The 22201-nt window shown below is 56.5% G+C and overlaps 1 protein-coding gene across 2 annotated transcripts; it reads right to left on the bottom strand.

The window, feature by feature from the left end:
* Nucleotides 1–15650: 15650 nt before the first annotated feature.
* Nucleotides 15651–22195, bottom strand: EMX2 (empty spiracles homeobox 2). Of its 2 annotated transcripts, XM_040486585.1 has the most exons (3): nt 21506–22061; nt 19373–19557; nt 15651–17137 (listed from the first exon to the last, which is right to left on the bottom strand). In XM_040486585.1, exons 1-3 carry the CDS (start codon nt 21912–21914, stop codon nt 16970–16972), a joined length of 762 nt encoding a protein of 253 aa, XP_040342519.1. In that variant the 5' UTR covers nt 21915–22061; the 3' UTR covers nt 15651–16969. The 2 variants fall into 2 exon arrangements, with proteins under 2 accessions (XP_040342519.1, XP_040342520.1); XM_040486586.1 differs by lacking the exon at nt 19373–19557 and having other exon boundaries at nt 17034–17137; nt 21506–22195.
* Nucleotides 22196–22201: the final 6 nt, after the last annotated feature.

Raw genomic sequence — 22201 nt, 5'->3', positions numbered from 1 at the left:
CGCTTGTCTCCAAGCCAGGAGGCCCTCCATAGATTTGAGTCCAGTTCATCTCAGCCTTGGGGCCTCCGGGATCGGATGGCCCAGCATGGCTTGCATCAGAACATCTTACACCTGCTGGGCGTCCTCCACATCCAGTCTTCAGCTTTTGTCGATACATTACGAACATTCAGCCCTTTCAGAGCCCTCTTGCCAGTTTACCTGGGCATCTTATAGCTTCGGTTGCCGAATCTGGCCACGCTGCTCCCAGGGGCCGGGCCTTCGGAGACCACTAACCACACCACAGCACACGCTGGGTGAGGGCGAAGGGGGTGGTTTCTACACAGACCAGCTAAGCAGCTCTGTGTAGGTGCGTGCCCGCCAGTGTGCCTGTCTGTGCCCCAAGCCCACTGGAAGCGTGCTCTGTGTGTGGGCAGGTCCAGGGCGGTCTCCACCCATCTCTGAATAAAGTAGCACGGGGGAGACTCACCGGGGGTCCGGGTGAGTTACGCTAACGGGAAAGATTTTCCAATCCCCTTTGCCATTCCCTCCTGCCAGATTTCCCCACCCCCGCCCCCCCAGAGGGCTGGTCAGAGGCTCCTCCTGGGGCACCCTACACGTGCTTTCAAGGAACATCACAGACCTACCGGGCTGAGAAGACCCTTTGGTCCGACTCCTTCATTGCCCAGGTGAGAAAACTGAAGCCCAGAGAGGGGAAGGGACTCCCCCAAAGTTACACAGCCATCAGAGAAAGCGCTGGAACTAGAATCAGGGCCCCCTGGTTTGAGTCCAGGACTCATCCTGCTGCAAAACGGACTCTTTCTGAGACGAGGGCACAGTCCAGAGAAAGCTGATCTTGAGTAATCAATGGCAGCCACTTGATCCCCAAATAGGTGTAATCGTGGCTAGCATTTATGGACCCCTCAGCTCTTGCTGCACGCCGGGCTCGTTTAATTTACATTTAATTTACACAGCAACTCCAAGCCATGAGTTTTACTATTGCCCCCATTCATGGGCGAAGAAACTGAGGCTGAGAGCCTTGCCCCAGGTCTCACGCCTGCTGGGTGAGAGGCGCGCACTCCGGGCAGCGGCAGGGAGAGGGCATCCTCATACCGAACAAGCTGGGCTCTAGAGCCGCTTCTTCGGAGGCCTCAGTGGCTGGCGTGAGGGAGGACCCGTTACGACGGGCCATCATCGGGCACCTGGGTGGCTCAGTCGGTTGAGCGGTTGAGCGTCCGACTTCAGCTCAGGTCATGATCTCACAGTCCGTGGGTTCGAGCCCCGCGTCGGGCTCTGTGCTGACAGCTCGGAGCCTGCATCCTGCTCCGGATTCTGCGTCTCCCTCTCTCTCTGCCCCTCCCCTGCTCATGCTCTGTCTCAAAAATAAATAAAAACATGTAAAAAAAAAATTTTTTTTTTAAAAGAGATGGGCCATAATCAAATCACCAGGGTCCAAACCCTCTCTCTCCAAGTCAAAGGCAGCTGTGTCTCCTACCCACTTCTCCTCTTGCCCAAGTCATTAACTGCAGCTAAGATTTTTAAAACTCACCTCACTAAGAGATTTTCCAAGACTCGTGCCCTAGACAGGAGGAGGGAAGAGATCGTGTTTCTAGCTTGTAAGCCCTGCCTTGCAACTCGCCCCTTGAGACAAGACACTTTCTCCTCTTTCCTTCTGAATGGCTCTTCCCTATGCTCCCCCCCCACGCCCTCCACCACCTCCCCCCATCCTCAGCTCGGCCCAGCCACTTAATTCAGCAGCCATTTGTCCCAGCGCCCCCGACCCCACACAGGTGCACTGTGTACTTACCTGCTTTCAGAAAAGTGAGTAGTTTTTTGGTGGGCAGCCAGTTAAGGGGACAGAGAGCAGAACACAGCCCCCTCCCTAGGGGACTGCCCCCGGACATGTTATCGGGTGCTCTTGAAACCCAATGCCTGGCCCTGCGGGGCCGCCAGGTGTGCCCCAAGACAAGGCGGTTTTTCCTCTCCAGGAAGGAGCCTCCCCTGTGGGGAGGGGGTAAGGGGCTCTGCTTCCTACACTCCGGGCTGCCTGGGCTGCCCTGCCAGGTGGGATCTTACCTCCTCCGAGGACCCTCTGACCGGATCTGCTTTTGCTCTCTTCCCCCTCCCCCACCCCAGTGTTTCCCCCATCACTTCTCAGTTCCCTCCTGACATTGCTGGGTCATTCAAGGTTGAGCGACCTCCGCCCTTCCCAGCATCCTGCTCCCCAAGCCTCCCCTGACTGCTGCTGCCCCGTGAGGTCCTCCTCCCCGCCAAGCCAAGCCTGTCACTCCTCTGTACAGGATGCAGATGGGCTTGTTCAAGGTCAGACAGCGCCTTGGCTAAAATTCCTGCTCCGTCACGTCTCGCTGTGTGACCTTGGGCAAGATTCTGAACCACTCTGAGCCCGGTGTCCTCATCTGTAAAATGGGGATAAGAGAGTCCCCACATCCGAGGTTATTATTGAGAGGATCCAGTGACATAAAGCTCTGAGCCCAGCACAGAGCACGTTTAATAACTGTCACTGGTAACACAGAAACCACAATGGTATCTTACAGCACATCCATGTTCTAACTTCCCCCGTTTTGACTCTGAATTCACGGTTTCCGCAGTATTGATTTTTTACAGCTTTATTTTTACCTTATAATTTGTTTGTACTTCAAATGTACCGTGAATTGAGCTCAATCCTATTCCCTGAGGGCCACCTCAGATATTTTTTTATCATGTGGCAGGGAAGACAGATGCACAGACTCACGGACACCAGCAGAAATGACCAGAAAGGAGCCACACAAGGGCCAGGGCTGAGAGAGGGAAAAGGGAGGAGAGAGCAGAAGGAGGACTAGAGGGGGAAAAGCTGAGCAGGTCCGGCTAGAGCCAGGCGTTAAGGAGCAACCGGGTCGGGCGAGGCTGGCCCTGTCCCCACCCTTACCCCAAGCATCTTAGAGCCCGTTGCAGGGACTGGATTTGCCCACTTCGAGACGGGTAAGCATTTGGGACAGCAAGACTGAGAAATGATGGCAGACTCTGTATGGAGAGAGACCCCGGAGGGCTGGCTGGGGAATCCAGGTAGACTTCCTGGAGGTGGAAGGACTAGAACCTGCCCTAAAAGCACAAGGAAGGTGTGACGGGCCAGAAAGGGGACAGAGAGAGGCATTTTAGGCCCTTGTGAGCAAAGATTGAGATGAGGAACTTAAAGGAATCCTCAGCAGGAAAACTCCCTACCCATCCCCCATCTCCTATACACACACACACACACACACACACACACACACCCCATATACCCATACACACACACACACACACACACACACACACAGAGCTCTCTGGAGGGGCCTCTCTCTCCCGTCAGCACCCACAGTGTCATCCACACACACCTGACAAAGCTCCGAGGCCCTTGTCCTGGCTGCAGCCTTGCGGACCTTCTCAGGCAGCTCTATCCCCTCGCGTCCCTCCCCCACTGGGCCCCCTGCGTGGGGCACTCGGAGGGCCTGCACACGCCTCCAGAGGGTCAGTCTAGAGAGTCCCCCAGCTGTGCTCACCCGGAGGCCTGCGAGGCCCCCCGAGAGCCCCCCAGGCCAGCCTGGCCCCATCACAGCGCAGATATCCATTTCTCCTCCACCTTTTCGGTGCAGGTAACCACAGTGCTCTGCGGGAAACGTGAGAGGTTGGCTCCCTTGAAATGGAGAAGGAGGTCAAGAGACACATTTCCTAACTTTCAAAAAGAACTGTTTGGGATAATTAATCAGCACATCACCAACACCAAGGGATTGTTTTCTATCAGAAGACATATAATTAAGGAAACAATAGCAGGCTTGTTGTATATTTTGTTCCTAAAGAATGCTAATTATGTTTAGCACCCTGACACATCCAAAGGTTCTCCCCAATATTTAGAAATCAAACGGAACTTGGCTGCGAGGCATCGCTTTGCCTCGGCTTAGAATAGGGAGGGTTGTGGAGGCAAAACAGGCCCCCGACACGTCTTTGAATCAGCTTTTCAGCCTGTGATTGCTACACCAATGAGGAAGGGCTCTTGCCATTGCTAAACCGCACTCGCTATTGCTTAATTACACCTTCAGATCAGCACCTAATTTGCTTAGGGTGCAACTGAGCAGCCGTGGGTGTAATTGCTTGCCAGGACACTACTTAGCAACGCAGCCACAGCCGGAGGGAATTGGAAGCCAGGCTCAGCTCTGCTCAGAGAGGCTGTGGCCCCATGGCCGTGCTTTCCAGGGCCCTGGACCCCTGGAGGCCAGAAGAGAGGAAGGCAGCCCCGGCCCAGCTACTCCCTGGAAGCAAACTGGCTGCCGGGGGGCTCAGAAAGGTCCCTCTGGAGCTGTTCGGAGAGCAACCCGCCCTGGGCTGACCCTCCTGGCGGATCCCTCCCCGGATGCCCTTCCGAGGAGCTGGCTCTCGAACGTAACAGTAGCCCTGCCCAGGTACTGCTCAGCTATCCTGGTGGACCCTGTTGGAGCCTGGGTCCCAGGGGTACGCCGTGCTGGGGCGCAGCAAGAAAAGAGGTGGCTAAAGGTGCTGGCAGCCCACGGGGACAGGCATATGACCACAGGCACCAGACCCCAGATAAGGGACAAAGTTCCTTCCTAAGATCCTCAAGCCCAGTATGGCCAGAGTGGCAACATCAAGATCTTTGGTCCCCACAAAGGAAGGCGAAAGCAGCCATGTCTCCCGCACCCCCCCCCCAAAACATACACACAGAGATCTTCTTGGAAGGAAATTCTCCACATGGGAGGAGGGTATCAGCATCTGCAGATGGGCCTGCCCTGTGTCCCAGAGGGGCCGCCTCTCCGCTCATGCCCCTGGGGAGCTCCTACCCAACAGGGCAATGGTGTATGTCCATGTCTACTCAGAAATCAGTGCATGACCTCATGGAGAATAGAATTATTAAGGTATCATGGTATTGCGGGTTAAGCTGCTACAAGGCTCCTGTTAGAGATACATCCTAAAATTGTCACTTGAGAGAAGGTGTGAGGTCGGGAATTTGCTTCAAATTAGCAATGGGGCGGGGAGTGCCTGGGAAAGGCAACCAGAACAAGAAGGACCTTGAGTTTATCATTTGTAGGAGTTTGCTTAGGCTGCTATAATAAGCACCCCTGACAGGGCACCTTAAACAACAGAAGTGTATCGTCTCGCACTCCTGGAGGCTAGAAATCCAAGATCAAGATGTCAACATGGTTGGCTCCTTCCGAGGCCTCTCTCCTTGACTCGTAGATGACGTCCTTTCTGTGCCTTCATAGCATCTTCCCTGTGTGTGTGTCTGGATCCAGATCCCCTCGTTTTATAAGAACAGCAGTCATAATGGGTTTTATAGGAACGCCAGCCCACCTCAATGACCTCGTTTTCACTTGATTACCTCTGTAAAGACCCTATCTCTAACAAGGTCACCCCCCTGAGGTACTGGGGCTGAGGACATCCACATAGGATCTCGGAGGGGACAGAATTCAACCCATAACATACTTGTTGAATATGGAGAGTGTATACCTTATACTATTCACTTAACGGTCTATAAGCCTGCATTTTTTTTTTTTCATAATAATGGGAGGAAGGGGCACGCAAGGGGGGTAAGGCTCCAAATACATGTCAGGTCACCAGAGGAACTCCAAGGAGATAAGACTTCAAAGAAAATCCTAAAATGCAGAGCTGTTTCAGAAGAGACAAGGCAACTTTGGAGGTAGTGAGCTTCCCGACTCTGGAAACATCCAAGCCCAGGCTGCGTGACCACCAGTAGGGCCTTCTGTAGGGTCCCTTATCTGGGGGGAAGCTGGGCTTCCAACTCTTGGTTGCCAAAAAAAAAAAAAAAAAAAAAGCCAGTGCTGTCTTGGGCCACAATGACAGAAGTAACAGTGGCCAAAACATGGATGAGAGAGTCCTGGTCTACATGGGACTGAAGGCACCCTGGTGCTCCATTCCAGGAACCCCATTGCAAGGGGGACATTAAGCACGTAAGAACGACAGCATTACACCTAGAGGGGGGCAGCCAGGTGCACAGGGAGGTGGAAAGCATGCTGTGACACTCAAAAAGGCCTGAAGAATTGGCTTTTACCAGTTTCTTTTGTATCCTATAAAGATCAGAAGCAACTGCAAACAAATACACACACGTTTTAGGTATCTCTTTTAAACTAATGGTACCCCATGCACACTCCTTTCGCTCTATCAGTGGGCATTTACATATCTTGGAGCTGCTGCCGTTTGAGAACATTTTTTAAAATATTTATTTATCTGGGGGACCGCGCAAGGCAGGGAGGGGCAGAGAGAGGGGGGCGGAGGATCCAAAGCAGGCTCTGTGCTGACAGGTGCGGGGCTCAAACTCAGAAACCATGAGACCATGACCTGAGCCGAAGTCAGACGCTCAACCGAATGAGCCACCCAGGTGCCCCTAGAACATGCTTTTTAGCTGCTGCACAAATCCTATTCCGGGGCAAATTATTTTACCAATCGTCTACTGATGGATATTTAGGTTGCTTCAAATACTTCCCTACAGCAAACAATACTTACTAATTAACCTCATACATATATCACCTCACATAACGATTATACCTGTGGAATAAATCCACATAAGTGAAAGGAAGAAAAGAAGGGAAGGAGGGAGGAAAGGGTGCCTAGACAATGTGTCTGGGCTCCAGGGAATGGCTCTCCACCCTTCCTGGAGACAGATATGGAAACATGGGTGAAAACCACGAGTGGACAGGGTAGAAAGGGCCTAGGGTCAGGGTGGGATCTGTTGGTTCCTATCTCTTTGGGTGACCCCAGCACTGACCCGGCTTAGCCTCTTTGGCTTGTAGAAGAGAGCAAGTCCAGGGTCAGGGAAAGAAAGAAAGACACTGCCCCAGCTGCCCTCCGTCCCCCCATCAGCCTGCATCAGGAAGAGAGGCCAGAGAAAGCAACGGGCAGGACGTCAGTAGCAAGGTCCTGACCGATGGCGGAGGGAGGGCACGGGCTAATGAAAGGCTTGTAAAGTGCCGGCTCATAGTAGCTGTTTGAGGCGTCTAACCACTCCTCTTCCTCTACCCTCCTGAGGCTGCCAGTGGGTCTGGGCTGTAGCACATTCTAAATAAAATCTCCTTTTCAGCTGGGAAAACTCAAGATTGGGGGAGAAGGGAGCAGGTGTGGGTGGAGGGGGTGGGGAGAGAAGGGCCTTGAAAGTGCTCTGGCTTTCCATAAACATCAGCACTGACTACCCCCCCCCCCCCCGCCACACACACACACACACACACACACACACACACAACCAGGAGGTCCCTGGAGCTGAATAAGTCCCCTCTGTGCTGTCCCTAGGTGACAAGTAGGGAAAGGGACATGTTAATCAACATGGCATCTCTTACAAAGCAGTGGCCTTCCACGTGGCTTTAGTCATCACTTCTGTTTCTCATGACGACAGAAGTGCAGTCATTTAGAGCAGGGGACAAGAAGGGGTGGGGGCGAGCCCTTTGCAAGGCAGACCAGAGGGGGCCCAGTGAGGCCAGGGAGCCAGGGCAAGGAAGCCAGCTGTCCCCCCAACCCCTTACACGGCTCCCACAGACACACTTAGTTACGCCCTCCTGCAACGGCCACACCTATGCTCACCTACACACACTCTGGGCAGGCTCTCTCCCACGAACACAAATGATCGCAAACATTCCCACACTCCCAAACATTCACAGGCACGCGTGCCCTCCGAGTTACTCAGCTTTCCCTCCTCGGTGCACACGTACTGGGGGTTCGCGCCCCCTCTGCATGGCGTGACCTGCGGTAACTCCAGAGTGGCAGATATCTGGGGCTGTGACATCCAGAACTCCGGGCTGGGAAAGGGGCGGTTCCCAGCTAAACGCCAGTGGAGAAAAGACTGCCCAGAGCAAAGCCGTTTCTCGATAATAAAGGCACCTTCCGTAACATCCCAGCCAACGCATAGAATCCCGGCCAGAAGTCGAGGGTGCGGACTACAGAGGGTGCACTAAGGGCCGGAGGAGGGGGCAGAGCTCGCCGAAGCCCAGCTCACACCTCGGTCTCCAAGGCACAGAGCAACCAGTGACCCAGAAGAAGGAATGCCTCTTTCTAAGCTTTGCAGACACAGCCTGGACTCCAGCAGCCCCCATCCCCCAAGACCTCGTGCCCACCGACACATCCATGCGTGCGATCCACATGCTGTGTAAGCACATTCAGGTACGGCCACTTGTGCGGCCGCGGCCACTAGCACGCAAGGTACACAGCCAAACTCAGGCACAAAACTCTCTTCCTTATTATGCTCGCTCCAAGGGACCCAAGCACGGATCCTTCAGCTTGTCCTTGTCCTGGGCTGATGGTGATGATGCCCTCAAACCCCGTCCCAGGCCGGGCGCCCCACAGGCAGGGCCTCAGAAATGCCTAGGCCCCTGGGAACCCTGCCCTGAAAACAGGATCCGATGAGCAGGATCCCCCACAAGTGACTCGACCTGTCCCCTCTGACCTAGCACCAGGATGAGGCCACTGCCTGCACAGTCCTAGCTGAGGGAAGAGGCTGGGCGCTGTGGAGCCCTCTAGGTGCTCACTCTTGAGTCTGCAGTGGGCGTGTGCGTGTCCGAGGGGAAAGGGAGGCAGGGTCTCCGGGATGCCCTAGTTCCCATCTCCCAAGTCCGTGCAGCTTCTTGGAGCCCCAGGGGAGACTAGGTCCAGATCCACCATTTCTAAATAAGCCAGTCCATCTGACAGGGCTGCAGGATCTCACCGCCCCCTCCCCGCCCCCAGCCCCTTGGTGGGCTTTTAGGTGCCCAGGTGGCACAGGGGAAGGACAGGAGGCCAGCCTTGAGACGCCTGGCTTTAATGACCTGTCCCCGTGGTGACTTCTGACTCTTTACGTTCCATTGGCCTCCCTACGAGAAAGAGACTCTCCGGCCTAAAGAGAGGGTGCCTGCCGCCGGCCCAGGAGCCCCCACCTCTGCCCCAAGGACGTTGCCCTGAAGAGAGGCAGGGGGAGCAAGAGGAACTGAAGAGGATGCCCCAGCCAACACCCTCCTCCTCCTCCCTCCACCATTCAACTGGGACAGGACGGACGGAGTCCAGCCAGAGACACCCCCCGCTGACTTCGGGGAGGGGGTGGTCCCGGCCGCCCCCCTGCACCCACCCCCCCCCCGCGTTTCCTTGCTGGCTCCTCCGGTTTAGGGGGGAGGGGGAGGAGCACCCACGTTCTCCGGGGAGCAGAGCGAAGCCCCGCGAAGTGACCCCGTTTCTGAATGAAATTGAGGTGCCATTTTCATATTCTTCCCAAATGTCAGCAGCGTTAGATCAGATTAGGAGCTAATCTCTTGCCAAAATTCATTTCCGAACAAGAGAGGTGGCTGCGGGCGGGTGGAGGTTTGTTGTTTGTTTCAGGATCCCCGCCCCCACAGACACGCACTTTCTCCCCCGCCCCCGCCCACAGGGGTGAAGTGGGGGGAGCGGTCGAAGAGCCCGCCCTGCGGGCCCGAGTGGGGCCTGGGGGAGGTCGGGCCGCGGAGCCCCGGGCGCAGCAGGTCGCCCGCGTGGGGTTGGGAGGGCGGCCGCCCGGGGCCGCGAGCTCCGCAGACGCGCTTTCTTCTCCGAAGAAGCTCGGGCGGCTCCGAGGCCCCGGGATGCTCCCAGGGCGTCCTTCCTCGGAGAGGAATGGGATCCGGGACCGGAGGGGGAAGGGCCCGAGGGACAGGCACTGAGAGGGCCTCGAGCCGGCACCCCTTCCTCCCGGGTGAGACCAGGTCCCTCCGTAAACCCCGCCCCCCCCGCCCCCAGGCCCCCTGCCCCCCCAGCCCGAGGGCCAGGGTGGTAAAAAGGAAAGGAAAGGCCATTGCGACCTGAAGACAGAAGAGGAAAGGGGAGAAATAAACGCCCAAATGAACTGGTCAGTACCTTACAGTCCTCATTTGACAAGTGACCGGAACACAGCCGCTGGCCTGAATGCATAATTACCCCCCAGTGAAAATTCCCCATCTAATTTGATATTTGGTTCTTTGCAGAAGCTATAGCCTTCGTAAATAATATACAAAGTAAGAAACCTAATCCCGCCTGCTAGAATGTTTAATTCATCATTATGCGAGCTAATTGGAAGGTGATTATATGGTAATTGCTCATTAGTGGTGTATATTTATCGCTGTACCTTATGTCAAGGCCATGGGAATTGTGTAGAGTCTGTTCTCTCATTTCAAGGATCCGTTTCAGAAGCAGGAGCGAAGCAGGCAAGATCAAGTTCTTCCTGACGTCAGGTCCAGCAGAGGGCTATGGAGACCCGCGCTATATATAGGGCCTGAAGCGGGCTGGGGGCAGGGGTGGCCTGGGACCGGGCAGAGGCGGGTAGCGGGGAGGTACGTGGCACCCACACCACTGCCAGGAAGCCTGTCCTCCCAGGGCAAGAAAGGAAGGGCTTGAGGCTGGGGGCCCTGGACCATTTTCCAAACGCGACCCCATCCCCACTCCAGGCACCTCCCGGGCCTTTCAGGTGCGTCTCGACGTCAGGCTTTTTGCTGGGAGAGGAGACCTTAACCCTGCTCTTTCTCTTGGACTCCTCTGGCCGTGCGCGGAGGGGCAGTAGGTTTGGGGTAGAGAAGAGGAATGTCCGGAGGACGTGGACACTTGGGTAGGAGACGGGGAGCGAGAAGGTAAGGTTGGATTTGGAGAGAGAGCTAGGATTTGGAGGCTGGAGACTTGGACTGACTTCCTCCTCCACCTGATCCCAGGAGAGTGGGGCAACTCCTGGGGGGGGCCCCCCCCCCCGCCTGGCCAAAATTTTCTCTCAACTCCCCACCCAGAGAAGCGAGGTGCTGGCCCCACAGGAGTGCGCTGTTGGTGCCCGGGGAGGGAACCCAGAGTCCCTCTGCGGGAAGGGGCGAGAGCAGGGCGAGAGAACTCGAACCCAGAAGAAAGGCGGGACCTGAGCCCAGTCCAGCCCCAAGGCCTGGGCCTGAGCTGGGAACTTGGGAGAGGCAGGAAGGCAGGCCTGAAACCCCGGGGGTGCGTGAGCTCGATCTGCGGGCGGAGGTGAGGGCTAGGACCCGGCCGTGGGCCTCCGGCAAACCGGAGGATCCTCCCGGACTCTAGAAGACCAGCCTCCGCCGAGCGCCCTTGCACGTGGGCCTGGGCCTTGGCGCGCTCTGGCGCCCCCTCGGAGGAGTGCGACGCGCCTTGCCCTATCCGGAACCCAGTCCGGGGCGCCGAGCACCCCTACTTTCGGCCCCCGGGGCCCTCCCAAGCCCCCTTCCCACTCCCGCTGGGCAATAGGCACTAATGAACAAAAGGCCAATCAGACGCAGGGGCGCGGCTGATGAATGGACCTTTCGCTTTCAAGCGTGGCACCGACTCGGGTTTCCCGTACGGGGTCGCGCCGGGAGAAGCCGCCTCCCCGAGCGGGGTCACGGCTGGGGTCAGCGGGTTCTCAAAACTCCCACTTCCCCCTCGCCACGGCTTTGGTTGGGGGCGGTAAATCCGGCGGTCCGGCGATGGGCCTGTCTGCCGCGCCGCAACTCGGCCTCGGGGCACCCAGACCTCACAGGCCCCTTCTCTCTCCGGCGCGGCCCGGGGCTGCCCAGGGGCGGCACCCACTCTAAGGCTGATTGCCGGAATGATAAAGGCCGGCCTAGAGAAATGCGCAGTTACCAAAAACGGCTGTTGTTTACCAAACTCCCGATCGATCGAGCGGTCGCGCTGCAGCAGCCATCCGGGGAACCCAAGCTTGTCGCCGGACGCACACACGCCTGCTCCCCGAGACAGACAGCTGCTGTCCTGGTCCCGGGCACGGCCGCCAGCACGCGGGGACCTCCACCCACACCCAGAGCCGCGTTCCCGCGGGTCACACACGCCCCGGGGCCCTTCCCGTTGCAGGGGATGCACAGCTACAGCCGGACTCCCAGATACACAATCCGCGGGAGACTCTGGCACGCGGACTCCGCACTCCAACTGCGTTTGTGCACCTCGGTGGCCGCTGCAGCCACGCAGCTGCGCGGTCCTCCCGTAACTCAGTGTAATCTAGACGCACAAGGAAAGCTGGACCCCTTGACACGCGCGCACCGTCCACACCAGCAGCACTGGCCTCTTCGGCCTCGAACACGCAGTTAGCACAGTTAGCACCCACAGATCCGGACTCAAGTCCTGGCTCAGACGCGCAGTGGTATCTCCGCACAAACACAAGTGTTTCGCAGACCTCACTGTTACGCTCAACCTGTGACAAACACGCAGCCACGGGGCTCTCGCTGTAACGACATCCACCCGCTTATTCCGACTTAAAACTGCCCACAGGCGGGCGGCCCCGACCCAGAGGTCCCCACCGCGGAGCGGGCCGGGGGGGCTGAGCCGCCAGAGTCCCTCCCCAATCAGCCTGCGAGTCCGAGACTTTGTTCCCTGCGACTCCGAGGCGGGGACGGGGAGGAGCCGAGGTTTCCAGGGCCGCGCGCAGGCCCGAGCCCCCTTTCTGCCAGGCCCACTTGGCGTGGCCGCCCGCCTGTCACAATCCGCCCCTAGCACAAAAGTGGCCCGGCAGGTTCCGGGCCGCCGCCAACGCTCCCGCTCCGGCTCGGCTCGGCTGCCAGGAGCGGAGTTGGGGGCACCGGACACCCAAAACGAAAGCCAGAAAGGGGTAACCGTCCCGGAAGTCCAAGGCTGCTCCCACCCCGGGAGTTTCTGGCGTCTTAAAAAGCCACCGCCCACCCCCTCCTGACGCGGGCCTGCGGAGCGGACCCTTGGCTGCGCAGAGGAAGAGGACCCCTAGCAAGAAAGGCACACGGAGCCCACGTGTCCCTGGCAGGCGAACGTAGCTGGGGCACAAATGCATTGTACACTGCGCTTGACTTTCTCAGGGGAAGGCAACTGAGAACGCACCCCAAATCCACTTGGCACACAGGGGTACACGCAGGGAAGGCCCACGAGCCATCAGCAAGGGAGAAGGACGTGGATCAAATGTAACCGGCATCCCCGTTCGGGGCAACGGGCGGGACACTAGGCACACCATGCGTGCAGTTCGCCATGTGCAGGGAAGAGCACAGAGCCTTCCCCCCCGATGCCCAGAGAGCCCCGCCAGGGGCATCGAGGTCTGGCACCCGTATACTACGTGGGAGGACGCAGACCTGGGGCACATGGCTCCCACGTACCCCTAGCCAAAGGGCTCCATCCAGCCCAGCATGCGCTCACTGCGAGGGGGACGCAGCCTCAAGGCACACGCGCCCCGCACCCTGCCCCGCGCCCCGCGCCCAGATAGTCATCGTGGGATGGCATCTCGCAAATATTTATATTCCTCAACGCCACGGCAGCCCGCGTCCACATTAGACGCTCTAATCCTGCCACTTTAAATAGATGAATTAATAAAGCAAACGAGCGGCTAATAAGCTGACTGTCCTGCCTTTTTGAGGCGGGGGAAGGACTCGAAAGTGCGCCAAATTTGTTTGCAGTGGATCAAGGCGAGCCGCCTCTGCTTCACTTTCTTTATCTTAATTCCGACTTGAAAAGATATAATTATCTAGTTTGAACAGAGCTGCTATCAAATCCTTCTTTGGGCCGGGAAGGGGGGCGTTGGAGTGGATTGCGGCTCTCTGAGCCGCTCGGTGCAGCCGGAGATAGCGCGTAATGAAGATATGGAGGCCCGAGATACAAAGGGCATTAACCTCATTAGCATGAAACCTTTTCTTCTTACCATTGTGGGACCCTTTCAGCCGCCTAATCCCCCCTATTTTCAAAGCTTGGTTTGTAATAAAGCTTTTAGGTTTTTTTTTTTTTCAAAGCTAATAGTATTCTCTGATGATTTTATTGCTGTTACACTACATAGGACGTTTACCAAAAAAAAAAAAAAAAAATCTTTGCCACTCTTTCCCTTTTCTTGTACTTAAAAAAAGTAGATGGTTTCTGCAGAAATAAGCCTTTTATTAAGATGGGGGGGGGATTTTTTTTTTTTTTTCTGCAAAGGCCAGTCAGAATTTTAGCATGTGCTCCGTGTTTGAGGCATGCTGGGTTTGGGGAAATGTGTGGAAAGGAGAAGGTACCTTGTTTGAGAAAAGGGGGTGGGGCGGGGTAGCAGTGACTGCCAGGCACGAGGGACGGGGCAGCCATCGGACAGGGAGGTCTCCCTGTTAAAGCGGCTGGAAATCCAACTTGAGTTTCCAGGATACCTAGGGCAGCACCTGTCTGTCCCTTTGAGAAGCAAGCCTGGGTCTCTCCGAACAGCTCGCCTCACCCAGGCATGCCCCTGCGGCCAAACGTTCCCCACAATACACACACCTTCCCAGGGTAGTCTGCATGAAAATGTACCGTGGACAGCCAGGGTGCTCCAGAGGAGCAGAGATGGAGACAAAAAGGAGGGACGGGGCAGAGATAAAGAAAGAGAGCGAGAGAAACCAAGAATGAATTCTACTTTAGAAGAGAGGAGGGGAGGAAAAAAAAAAGAAAAATTTCCATAGTGCCCTATAGTCCCCACACGTGCATGGAATGTCTAATCTTAACTTTTCAAGGCAGGATGTTAACAAAGCTTGTATTTTTGCCCTGCATTGTAACTTGGCCTTATCACAGTGTAAAGGGTGGGGAGATTGTCCTAAATTATGTCCAGGCAGCCCCCCTGGATCCGTGGATTAAGAGATTAAAGGAGACCACTGGGCAAGGCCTCCTCTTTCCCCTTCATATTCCTGGTATGATAATTGCTTAAACTGATTTGCACTTTCACAAAAGCTCGCAGGACGCTTTGTAGCTCGAACAGAACAGACGAGGTTTCTCTATCAATGGAAATAAAACTGATTAATGCAGCCTATCAGGATAAGAAGCAAATGAAGCATGCAAAAACAACCTCGTACCCCCAGAAGGGGGAAGGAGGAGGAGAAAAAAAAAAGCTAAGTTTCCTCCAAGACTGGTTACAACTTTTTCTTTAATGTTAAAATTAAGAGTTGAAGGTTTCTCAGAATGCTTGCCTTATAAGGCTGCTGAGGCCCTTGGGCTTGCCTCATCACCTTCAGCAGACTGGGGCTGGAGAGATGAAAGAAGGAAGGAAGGAAGGAAGGAAGGAAGGAAGGAAGGAAGGAAGGAGAGAAGGAAGGAAGGGAAGAAGAAAGGGTGGGAAGAAGGAAGGGAGGAAGAAAAAGGGAAGGAAAGGAAGGAAGAGGAGATGAAGGGAAAGAGGGAAGGAAAGGGAACAGAGGGGAGGGGAGGGGGGAGGGGAGGGGAAGGGAAGGGAAGGGAGGAGGGAGGGAGGGAGGGAGGGAGGAAGGAAGGAAGGAAGGAAGGAAGGAAGGAAGGAAGGAAGGAAGGAAAAGACTGATCGGATGGAGGAGCTTGCACTTTGGGGTTTGAAGTCAGAAGCACAATTTAGAAGTCCCAGATTGTGATTCTGCTAAGTGTTTCCTCCAATCCTAGGGGAATATTCTTCAATGCATAACTATATATCCCAGGGTTTTTTTTTTTTTATCTAGAAAATTAAGAGAGGTAAGCATTTTCAACCTGAAATTCAAACTGATCTCCCTCAGTGAGCCTTGTAATGGGCAAAGGTCTGGTTGGAAAACTTCTCCCATCCCTTTTCTGAAGGACTTAAGTTTTCCTAATCCTCTCCCTTCTCCACCCTCATCTGTCTTTAAAATGCCCAAGAATCCATCAGTCTGGCCCTTTTGTGGGTGAGGAGCTTGGGTTTCTTGAGCCTCGCTGGGGAAGGACCACACTCAAATTATAGATACTTAAAAAAAAAAAAAACTCACTTCAATTTCTCAAAACGACTACTCTGAGGGCATATTGATAAATCTTTATTGACAAAATATTGACATTGACATACTTCTTGGAAGTATATAGTGTGTTAGAATTCTAACAAATTAACACAAAACACAAAAATATTTACATTCTGGTATAGAAGACATTAAGGAAGCATTTGTCACTCTCTTTAGTAAGTCTATGATCTTGGAATAGAAACTCAGTGCTTGAAAACTTGCTGCCATGTCCTTGGCCACACTTAACATCATCCCGCTAACTACAGTCCTTCAGTTTTTGCCACAGATAGATTTAAAGTTTGGAATGGCCTTTACAGCGAATGGTTGAATTTGGCCAATCTCTCCAACCACCAAAAGGAATTTACTTCGTGGTTTTAAGCCTTCGGGATGTTAGGAAAGGGAATGTTCAAGAAATAGAATTAATTTAGGGTTTTTCTTTCCCAGCACAAGTCCTGACTCCTCTTGTGGGCACCCTCCCCCACCACCCCCAGCCCCCCATCCTGCTCCCCATTTCTCTGTAAGAGGACCCCTATCGCTGAGCCTACTTCATGTACCTTTCACAATCACTTTGACGTCAGAAGGTATAAAAAAGTGTTTACAGACTGCACATTCTTAGGCAAAAAAAATCAAAATGAAAAGCACACAGAACCTGTCTTTAAAAGGAAAAGAAAATTACAATTCATTTTCTGTCTTTAGATACCATTCACCCAACAACTGCTACATGCAATTCAAGTTTTTGAACAGGTGTGGGATGGGGCTGGATATGGAATTTCGATTGTTATTATTACTAATTATTTTTAAAGATTGTAGGTGGGGGGGACTCTGTGAAGTGCAAAATAAAAAGTCCTGTGCTTGGTTGGGGTTTTCTTTCACCATCATTATTATCATTATGTAAAAAAAAAAACAAAAAACAAATCAGGACTGTGATAAACGGAATACCTGCCAATCATCTTCTCTCGCTGGTTTGGCGGTTGACTGACAGCTTCCCTTGTTCAGAGCGCCTTGGGCTTTGCCACTTTTGGATCTCTCTCTCTTTCTCTCCCTCTCTCTCTCTCTCTCTCTCTCTCTTTCTCTCACTCAGCTGCCTCTTTAGACAAGGGTTGCATGTTGATCAAGAAGCCTCCGTCCTCTGCCATATCCGCGCAGCCTGGGATCAGGACCCTGCGCCCTCCCTGCTCAAAGTCTGCGATGCACCGAAGATCTCTCTGACTCCCTCTTCCTTTTTTCGGTGAATGTGTGTGTGCGGTTTGTTTTTGTTTTGTAGGTTTGTTTTTTTCTTCTACCCCTCCTCTCCCTGTCTCTGTTTTGCTCCGTGTTGTCCGTTTCGGTTTGTGTTTTTAATCATCTGAGGTCACGTCTATTTCCTCGGGACTCGCCTGCTTGGTGGCGATTCTCCACCGGTTAATATGGTGCGTCCCTTTTTTCTTCTGTTGGGAATCTGAGCCTTCTTCCTCCAGCTTCTGTCTTTTGAATTTCGTCCTTCGGTTCTGAAACCATACTTTTACCTGTGGATGAGATGCAGATTGGGGCGCGTTAGTTCCTCCACAGCGCCCTCCTGCCTCTTCCTCCTCCGAGTGGGACGGCGGAAGTCCTGTCCCCCAGCTGCTCTCCAAAGGGCGGGCCTCCCCAAGGCCTCCCTTCTGGGAGCCCAGCTTCTGGTGCTGGTAGATAGGAAGCCTGGATCCCTACTCTTCTGGGCCCTGGCAGGGCGCTTCCCTCAGGCCAGGCGGCCCAAGGTGCAGTGCCCCCCACTCGCCTGGCCCTGAATGGCACACCCACATCCTACTGAGAGCAGAAGCCTTGCAAAGCATGGGAAACCCCTACACCAATAATAAGTGAGGAAAAATAAAAAGAGACAGGTCCCTAACTCCCTCCACCTAGCCAGGGCAGGGAAGGCCTCCTTCCAGGGCTGCAGCAGCTTTCTTGTACAAGACCCAGTGTGCTTTGTATTTTGTCTGGGCAGCATTGCCTAAATGTAGCACCTCCTCTGAAAGGCCCGGGCCCTGGGTAGGCCGTCAGGATTGACCTGAGCTTCTCTTCCTTGCCCAGGACACTTGCAGGTGAGCAGAAGTTGGGGGAGGGGGGGTGGTGGTTAGCGCTGGAAGAGGCCAGGGGGGATGGTGGGAGGCAGAGGCCTGGGGACCAACCCAGCTGTACCTTTCCAGCTAGGAAAAGAGACTCAAAAGTGAAAGCTTCTGAAAGACCTTGGGATAAAGAGGAAGTAAGAGAGAAACTGAGAAAGAGGAGACAAGAGACGGAGTGCCCTCTCTTCCTTTATCCTGACCAGCCCCAAGACCCACCAGGCCCAAGTTTCCAGCCTTGGTCACATCACTTCCCACCAGAGTGGGGCTGGCGGCCTCATCTCCCCAGAGCAGCTGTTAGATGTCCTGGGGGAGGGGGGGGTAGCGCTGATGTGGGACTGGGCAGCAACCCCATCAACCCCTGGGGGCGCTGGGCAGTGGGTCCCCACTCAGCCACCAGACCAGACAGTGACACTGTCCCAGCTTCCCAGCAGGGCGGTACCACGAGGGGAAATGGTGGCGGCGGCACCTCCCTTGCCCCCGGGGCCTGTCCCATCCGGAAAGCAGCAACCCAGGCCCCAGAAGCCCACTCCGCTCCCTCCCTTTAGAAGGCCGGCCCAGGTCCCGGCTTGCTCTCCCCAATGCCCAGTCCCCCAAAGTGCCCCATGAAAAAGCCGAGCTGGAACAAGGCTGAGTTTAATTTGCTTTGAGTTTGCTAATTGAGGGGAGGACGGTTCATTTCTCCCCGGCGCTCGCCCAAGGCGCGCGTCGGTGCGCTCGGGGCTTGACACGCACACAAAGAGCCCAGGCAGCGTGGGCAGCGAGGCGGACAAAGACCACCGCGGCCTCGGCTCTCCAGGAGAAATCAGCCGGGCCGCGCCTTGTGCCGGGCCCCGCACCAACCCGCGAGGCCCTCCTCGGTTTTGTCCAGGGGGACGTTTTAAAACAAAAGCCTCGACCCCTTTGCGCCTCCCAGGAAAAGTGTTACAACTTAATCTGCCCGAAAACGTTACTGTTTGCCGGGAACTTTGACCCCGCCCTGGGGCTCCACCTACAGTAGCGATTACTGTAGCCCTAAGCCCCCTCCCCGACCCCAGCAGGCCCAGCCAGGCCCGCCTCCTGGCCCTGTGGCGCCGCAGGGCTAGGTCCCCGGAGGCAACCCTTCTCTGCAGCCTTCCAGCTCAGTTCCGCTCATTTAAGGACGCACCTAGGATGTCTAGCCTCCACCTCTCGGTTCTCCGATCCCCTCGAGGAGAGTAACAGGAGCCCTCGGTGTGAACCTTGGGTCTGCAGTGGCACAGAACTCGCCCTTAACCCACTCCCGAGACCTCTCCAGACTTCAGCCCCTTGCGGGAGAGTCTCCTCCCCTTCACCCTTCTGCATTCTCCTTCTTCCTGGACCCAGACGGGTCCCCAGATTCTAACAGAAAGCCTCACCGAGAGTGCACAGGTGTCTTAGCCAGGAACTGTTAAGTCCTGCCGAGCCAGACAGAAGGAGCTATTCAGCCCGTCTGTCCAGAGACTGGGGTGGGTCCACTCTTAAGAGTCCCTTGCTGGAGCCCAGGGAAGCCAGGCACCTCAAAACTTACACATTCTGAACCAAACGTGGAACCAGCTCCCGGGTTCTTTGCCAAAGGCCCTCCCCGAGCTCCGCACTTGTGGCCTAGCTGCGTGGGGCCAGGGATGCGGGCTGGGGTCGCCGGGCGCGCGCCTCGCTCACCTGAGTTTCCGTGAGGCTGAGGCTGTGCGCCAGCTGCTTCCTCTCGGCGCCCACCACGTAGTGGTTCTTCTCGAAGGCGTGTTCCAGCCTCAGAAGCTGGGACGGGGAAAAGGCGGTTCGGATCCGCTTCGGCTTGCGGGCTAGCGCGTTGTGCAAAAGGAAGCTCTCCGGGCTTGTGTCGTTCCCTGCCGGGGACAGAGCAGAAGTCCCCTTAGAGAGGACGGTCCTGGCCGGGGCCGCGCGCTTCTCCCGAGCCGGGCTGGCGGCGCACGGCGCTCGTGGCCTTCACGCAGCCGGTGCGGCTCGGCCCCTGGACACCCCGGGCCCTCCGGAGGCGCGCGAAGAGGACGCCGGCCCAGCCGCCGGGCCCGGAACACCAGGGCTGTACCTACGCGGCCCCCACCCGGCAGCTGCCCGGGCGGGACAAGTCCCCAGGCTCCTGACCCCGGCGGGCTTCGCAGCCGCCCTGGCGCCACGGGCCTCACCACCTCCGCGCCCCGCGCCGGGGGCAGAGGAGAGGCAGCAGAGCCAGTCCCGGGGATTGGCGCCCAAGACCCAGAGAAACTTTCTCTTCTTTCTAACCTCGGGGAATGTTAACCGCGGAGTGGAGAGGCGGTGGGCCGCTATCCAGAGTTTTCTCGGGGACTTCATTTTAAATTATCTAAGTCTCTTCCCCTCCGGGGACGTACAGAGGACCGGCCGGGACCGAAATTTCGCCGGCGGGTGTGGCGGGTTTCCGCAGTCACTGCCTCGCAAGGACGCGGCTTCCGCACTGCCCCGCTCCGGAGAACTAGCAGACGCGAGCGAAGGGATCGAAACCCAGGGGTTGCCGAGCTGCGGGCGTCCTATGGGACGGTGCGGGGTCCCAGAAAATCCCGGCCACTTCGGGCCTGGTGGGGACGCCCAGAGCGTAGCTGGCAGAGAATGAGGAAGGGAGCCCTAAACTTTGTGAGCAAAGACGGAGGAGTTTCGGGTTCACTCCTAAAGGTGGGAAATCGATTCACTCAAAACCCAAACAAAGAAAAACCGACAGTTTAGGAGAGAATGGGGGCAAATCGGGCCCCGGAATTAGGGTGAAAGGTTGTTTTTGTTTTGTTTTGTTCTGTTCTTTATTGGGGAGGGGGGGGCAACCACCGGATCCTAGGCTCTGGCAGGAACGCAAAGGGTTAATGAATGGACAAGCCACCGAGTATTGATCGGCTGTCGGGGGAGGTAAGTCTTTTCCCCCCTGGCTCCGACCGCTAAACTAATTACTCGGCCTCTTTTCTGGAGTTTTAACTTTCCTCCTACCCCCGCCCAGAGGAAAAAAACAAACAAATAAAAAAAAAATAGCAAGAAAGGAAAACACCCAAACAGATCTTTTCATCCAGCCCGTCTCCCGATCCGGTTCATTTCTTTTAAAAGAAAAACAAAATCACAAACAAAAACCAGACCGAACCTGCCTCCCCGCCGAGGACGCTCGGCGCCCCGTTTGAGCAGGTCTTGGCGAGAGTGCCGGTCTACCGAGGTTACTCTCCGCGCGGGTTCCAGGACCCTCCCCAGGCCTCCAAAAAAAAAAAAAAAAGAAAGAAAGAAAGAGGAAACAAACCCCTTGACTTTGCCCTGGGGGCGCGAGGGTCCCCTCGCCGCCCGAAGAGGGTCGGAAACTGAGAAGTCACGGGTCTAGGCTTGAAGGGGCAAGGAGCGGGCGGCGAGCTGGATCTTACGAAGTCGAAGGCGAACCTGGCGGCCCGGCCGTGGCCGTGCCCCTCGGAGCTAGGGCAGCAAGGGCATCGCGGGGGAGACGGAGAGCCTGGGTACCCCGCGGGCTCCGGGACTCTGAGGCGGCCGACGGTCAGAGAAGGCAGTCCCAGCCTGGCTCGACCGACCGGAGAGCCGCTCGGAGACAACGTCTCCGTGTACGTCCCTCTCGAAGGAGTCGAGCGGCCCCAGGCCAGCCCCCAAAGCGGCCGCAGCTTCGGAGACTGGGGACCAGCACCACGCCGGGCCCCTCGTCGCCCAGTTTCCGAGCGGGGCGCGCGGGCCGGCGAGCTGGGGGAACCTCCTCCCGGGCCTTGCCAAGCGGCCACCCGGCGCAGGCCGAGGGCAGTGCAGGACGCGCGGCGCGCTGCAGCCCCGCGACGTGGCACGTACCTTGGAAGCGGTGGCCCAGATATCGGTAGCGGTGGATGAGCCAGGGGTAGAAGGTGGACGGGTCCCGCTGCTGCGAGGCGAAGAGGGGGTGTGGCGAGTGCGAGGAGGGCAGGGGGTGGGCGGCCAGGGCGTGCGGCGGCGGCACCGGGTGCACGGGCACCGCGGGGTTGGGCGGGTGCGAGACCGCCTCGGCGAACACCAAGTCCGGGTTGGAGTAGACGCCCCTGCCGGCGGCGGCGGCGGCGGCGGCCGAGTGGAAGCCGTTGAGGAACGGGTTTATGGGGCTGGAGTTGGCGTAGCTGAGCGCCGCGGGACGGATGGGGTCCTCAGAGCGCGAAGCGGGCAGGGGACTGTCCTTGGCCACCAGCGACTCGATGGTGAAGCAGCGCTTGGGCGCCGGCTGGAACATGCTGCGCCGAGGAGCGAGCGCCCGAGGCTCCCGGCTCCCGGCGACCGCGGCACGCTGCCTCCGCCGCCCGCTGCCCGCGGCGAGGACGGACGAGAATTGGGGACTTGTTTGTTTGGGGTGGGGGTGGCGCGCCCAAAGGACCAACGAAAGGCCACGAACCCCCCCGGAGGGGGGCGGGGGAGGCAGAGGCAACGCCGAGGATCCCGAGAATCTTGCACCAAACGCGCCCAACCTGGAGAGAGGGGGAAAAAAATCCTTCCAGAAGAATTTGCAGGCGTGGATTGGGG

The sequence above is a fragment of the Herpailurus yagouaroundi genome, unplaced genomic scaffold, assembly GCF_014898765.1.
Source record: "Herpailurus yagouaroundi ecotype Mexico unplaced genomic scaffold, PumYag 163, whole genome shotgun sequence".
Classification (NCBI taxonomy): Eukaryota; Metazoa; Chordata; class Mammalia; order Carnivora; family Felidae; genus Herpailurus; species Herpailurus yagouaroundi.
Note: the sequence above shows the minus strand (reverse complement) of the source record. Positions and strands in the feature narration are given on the sequence as shown.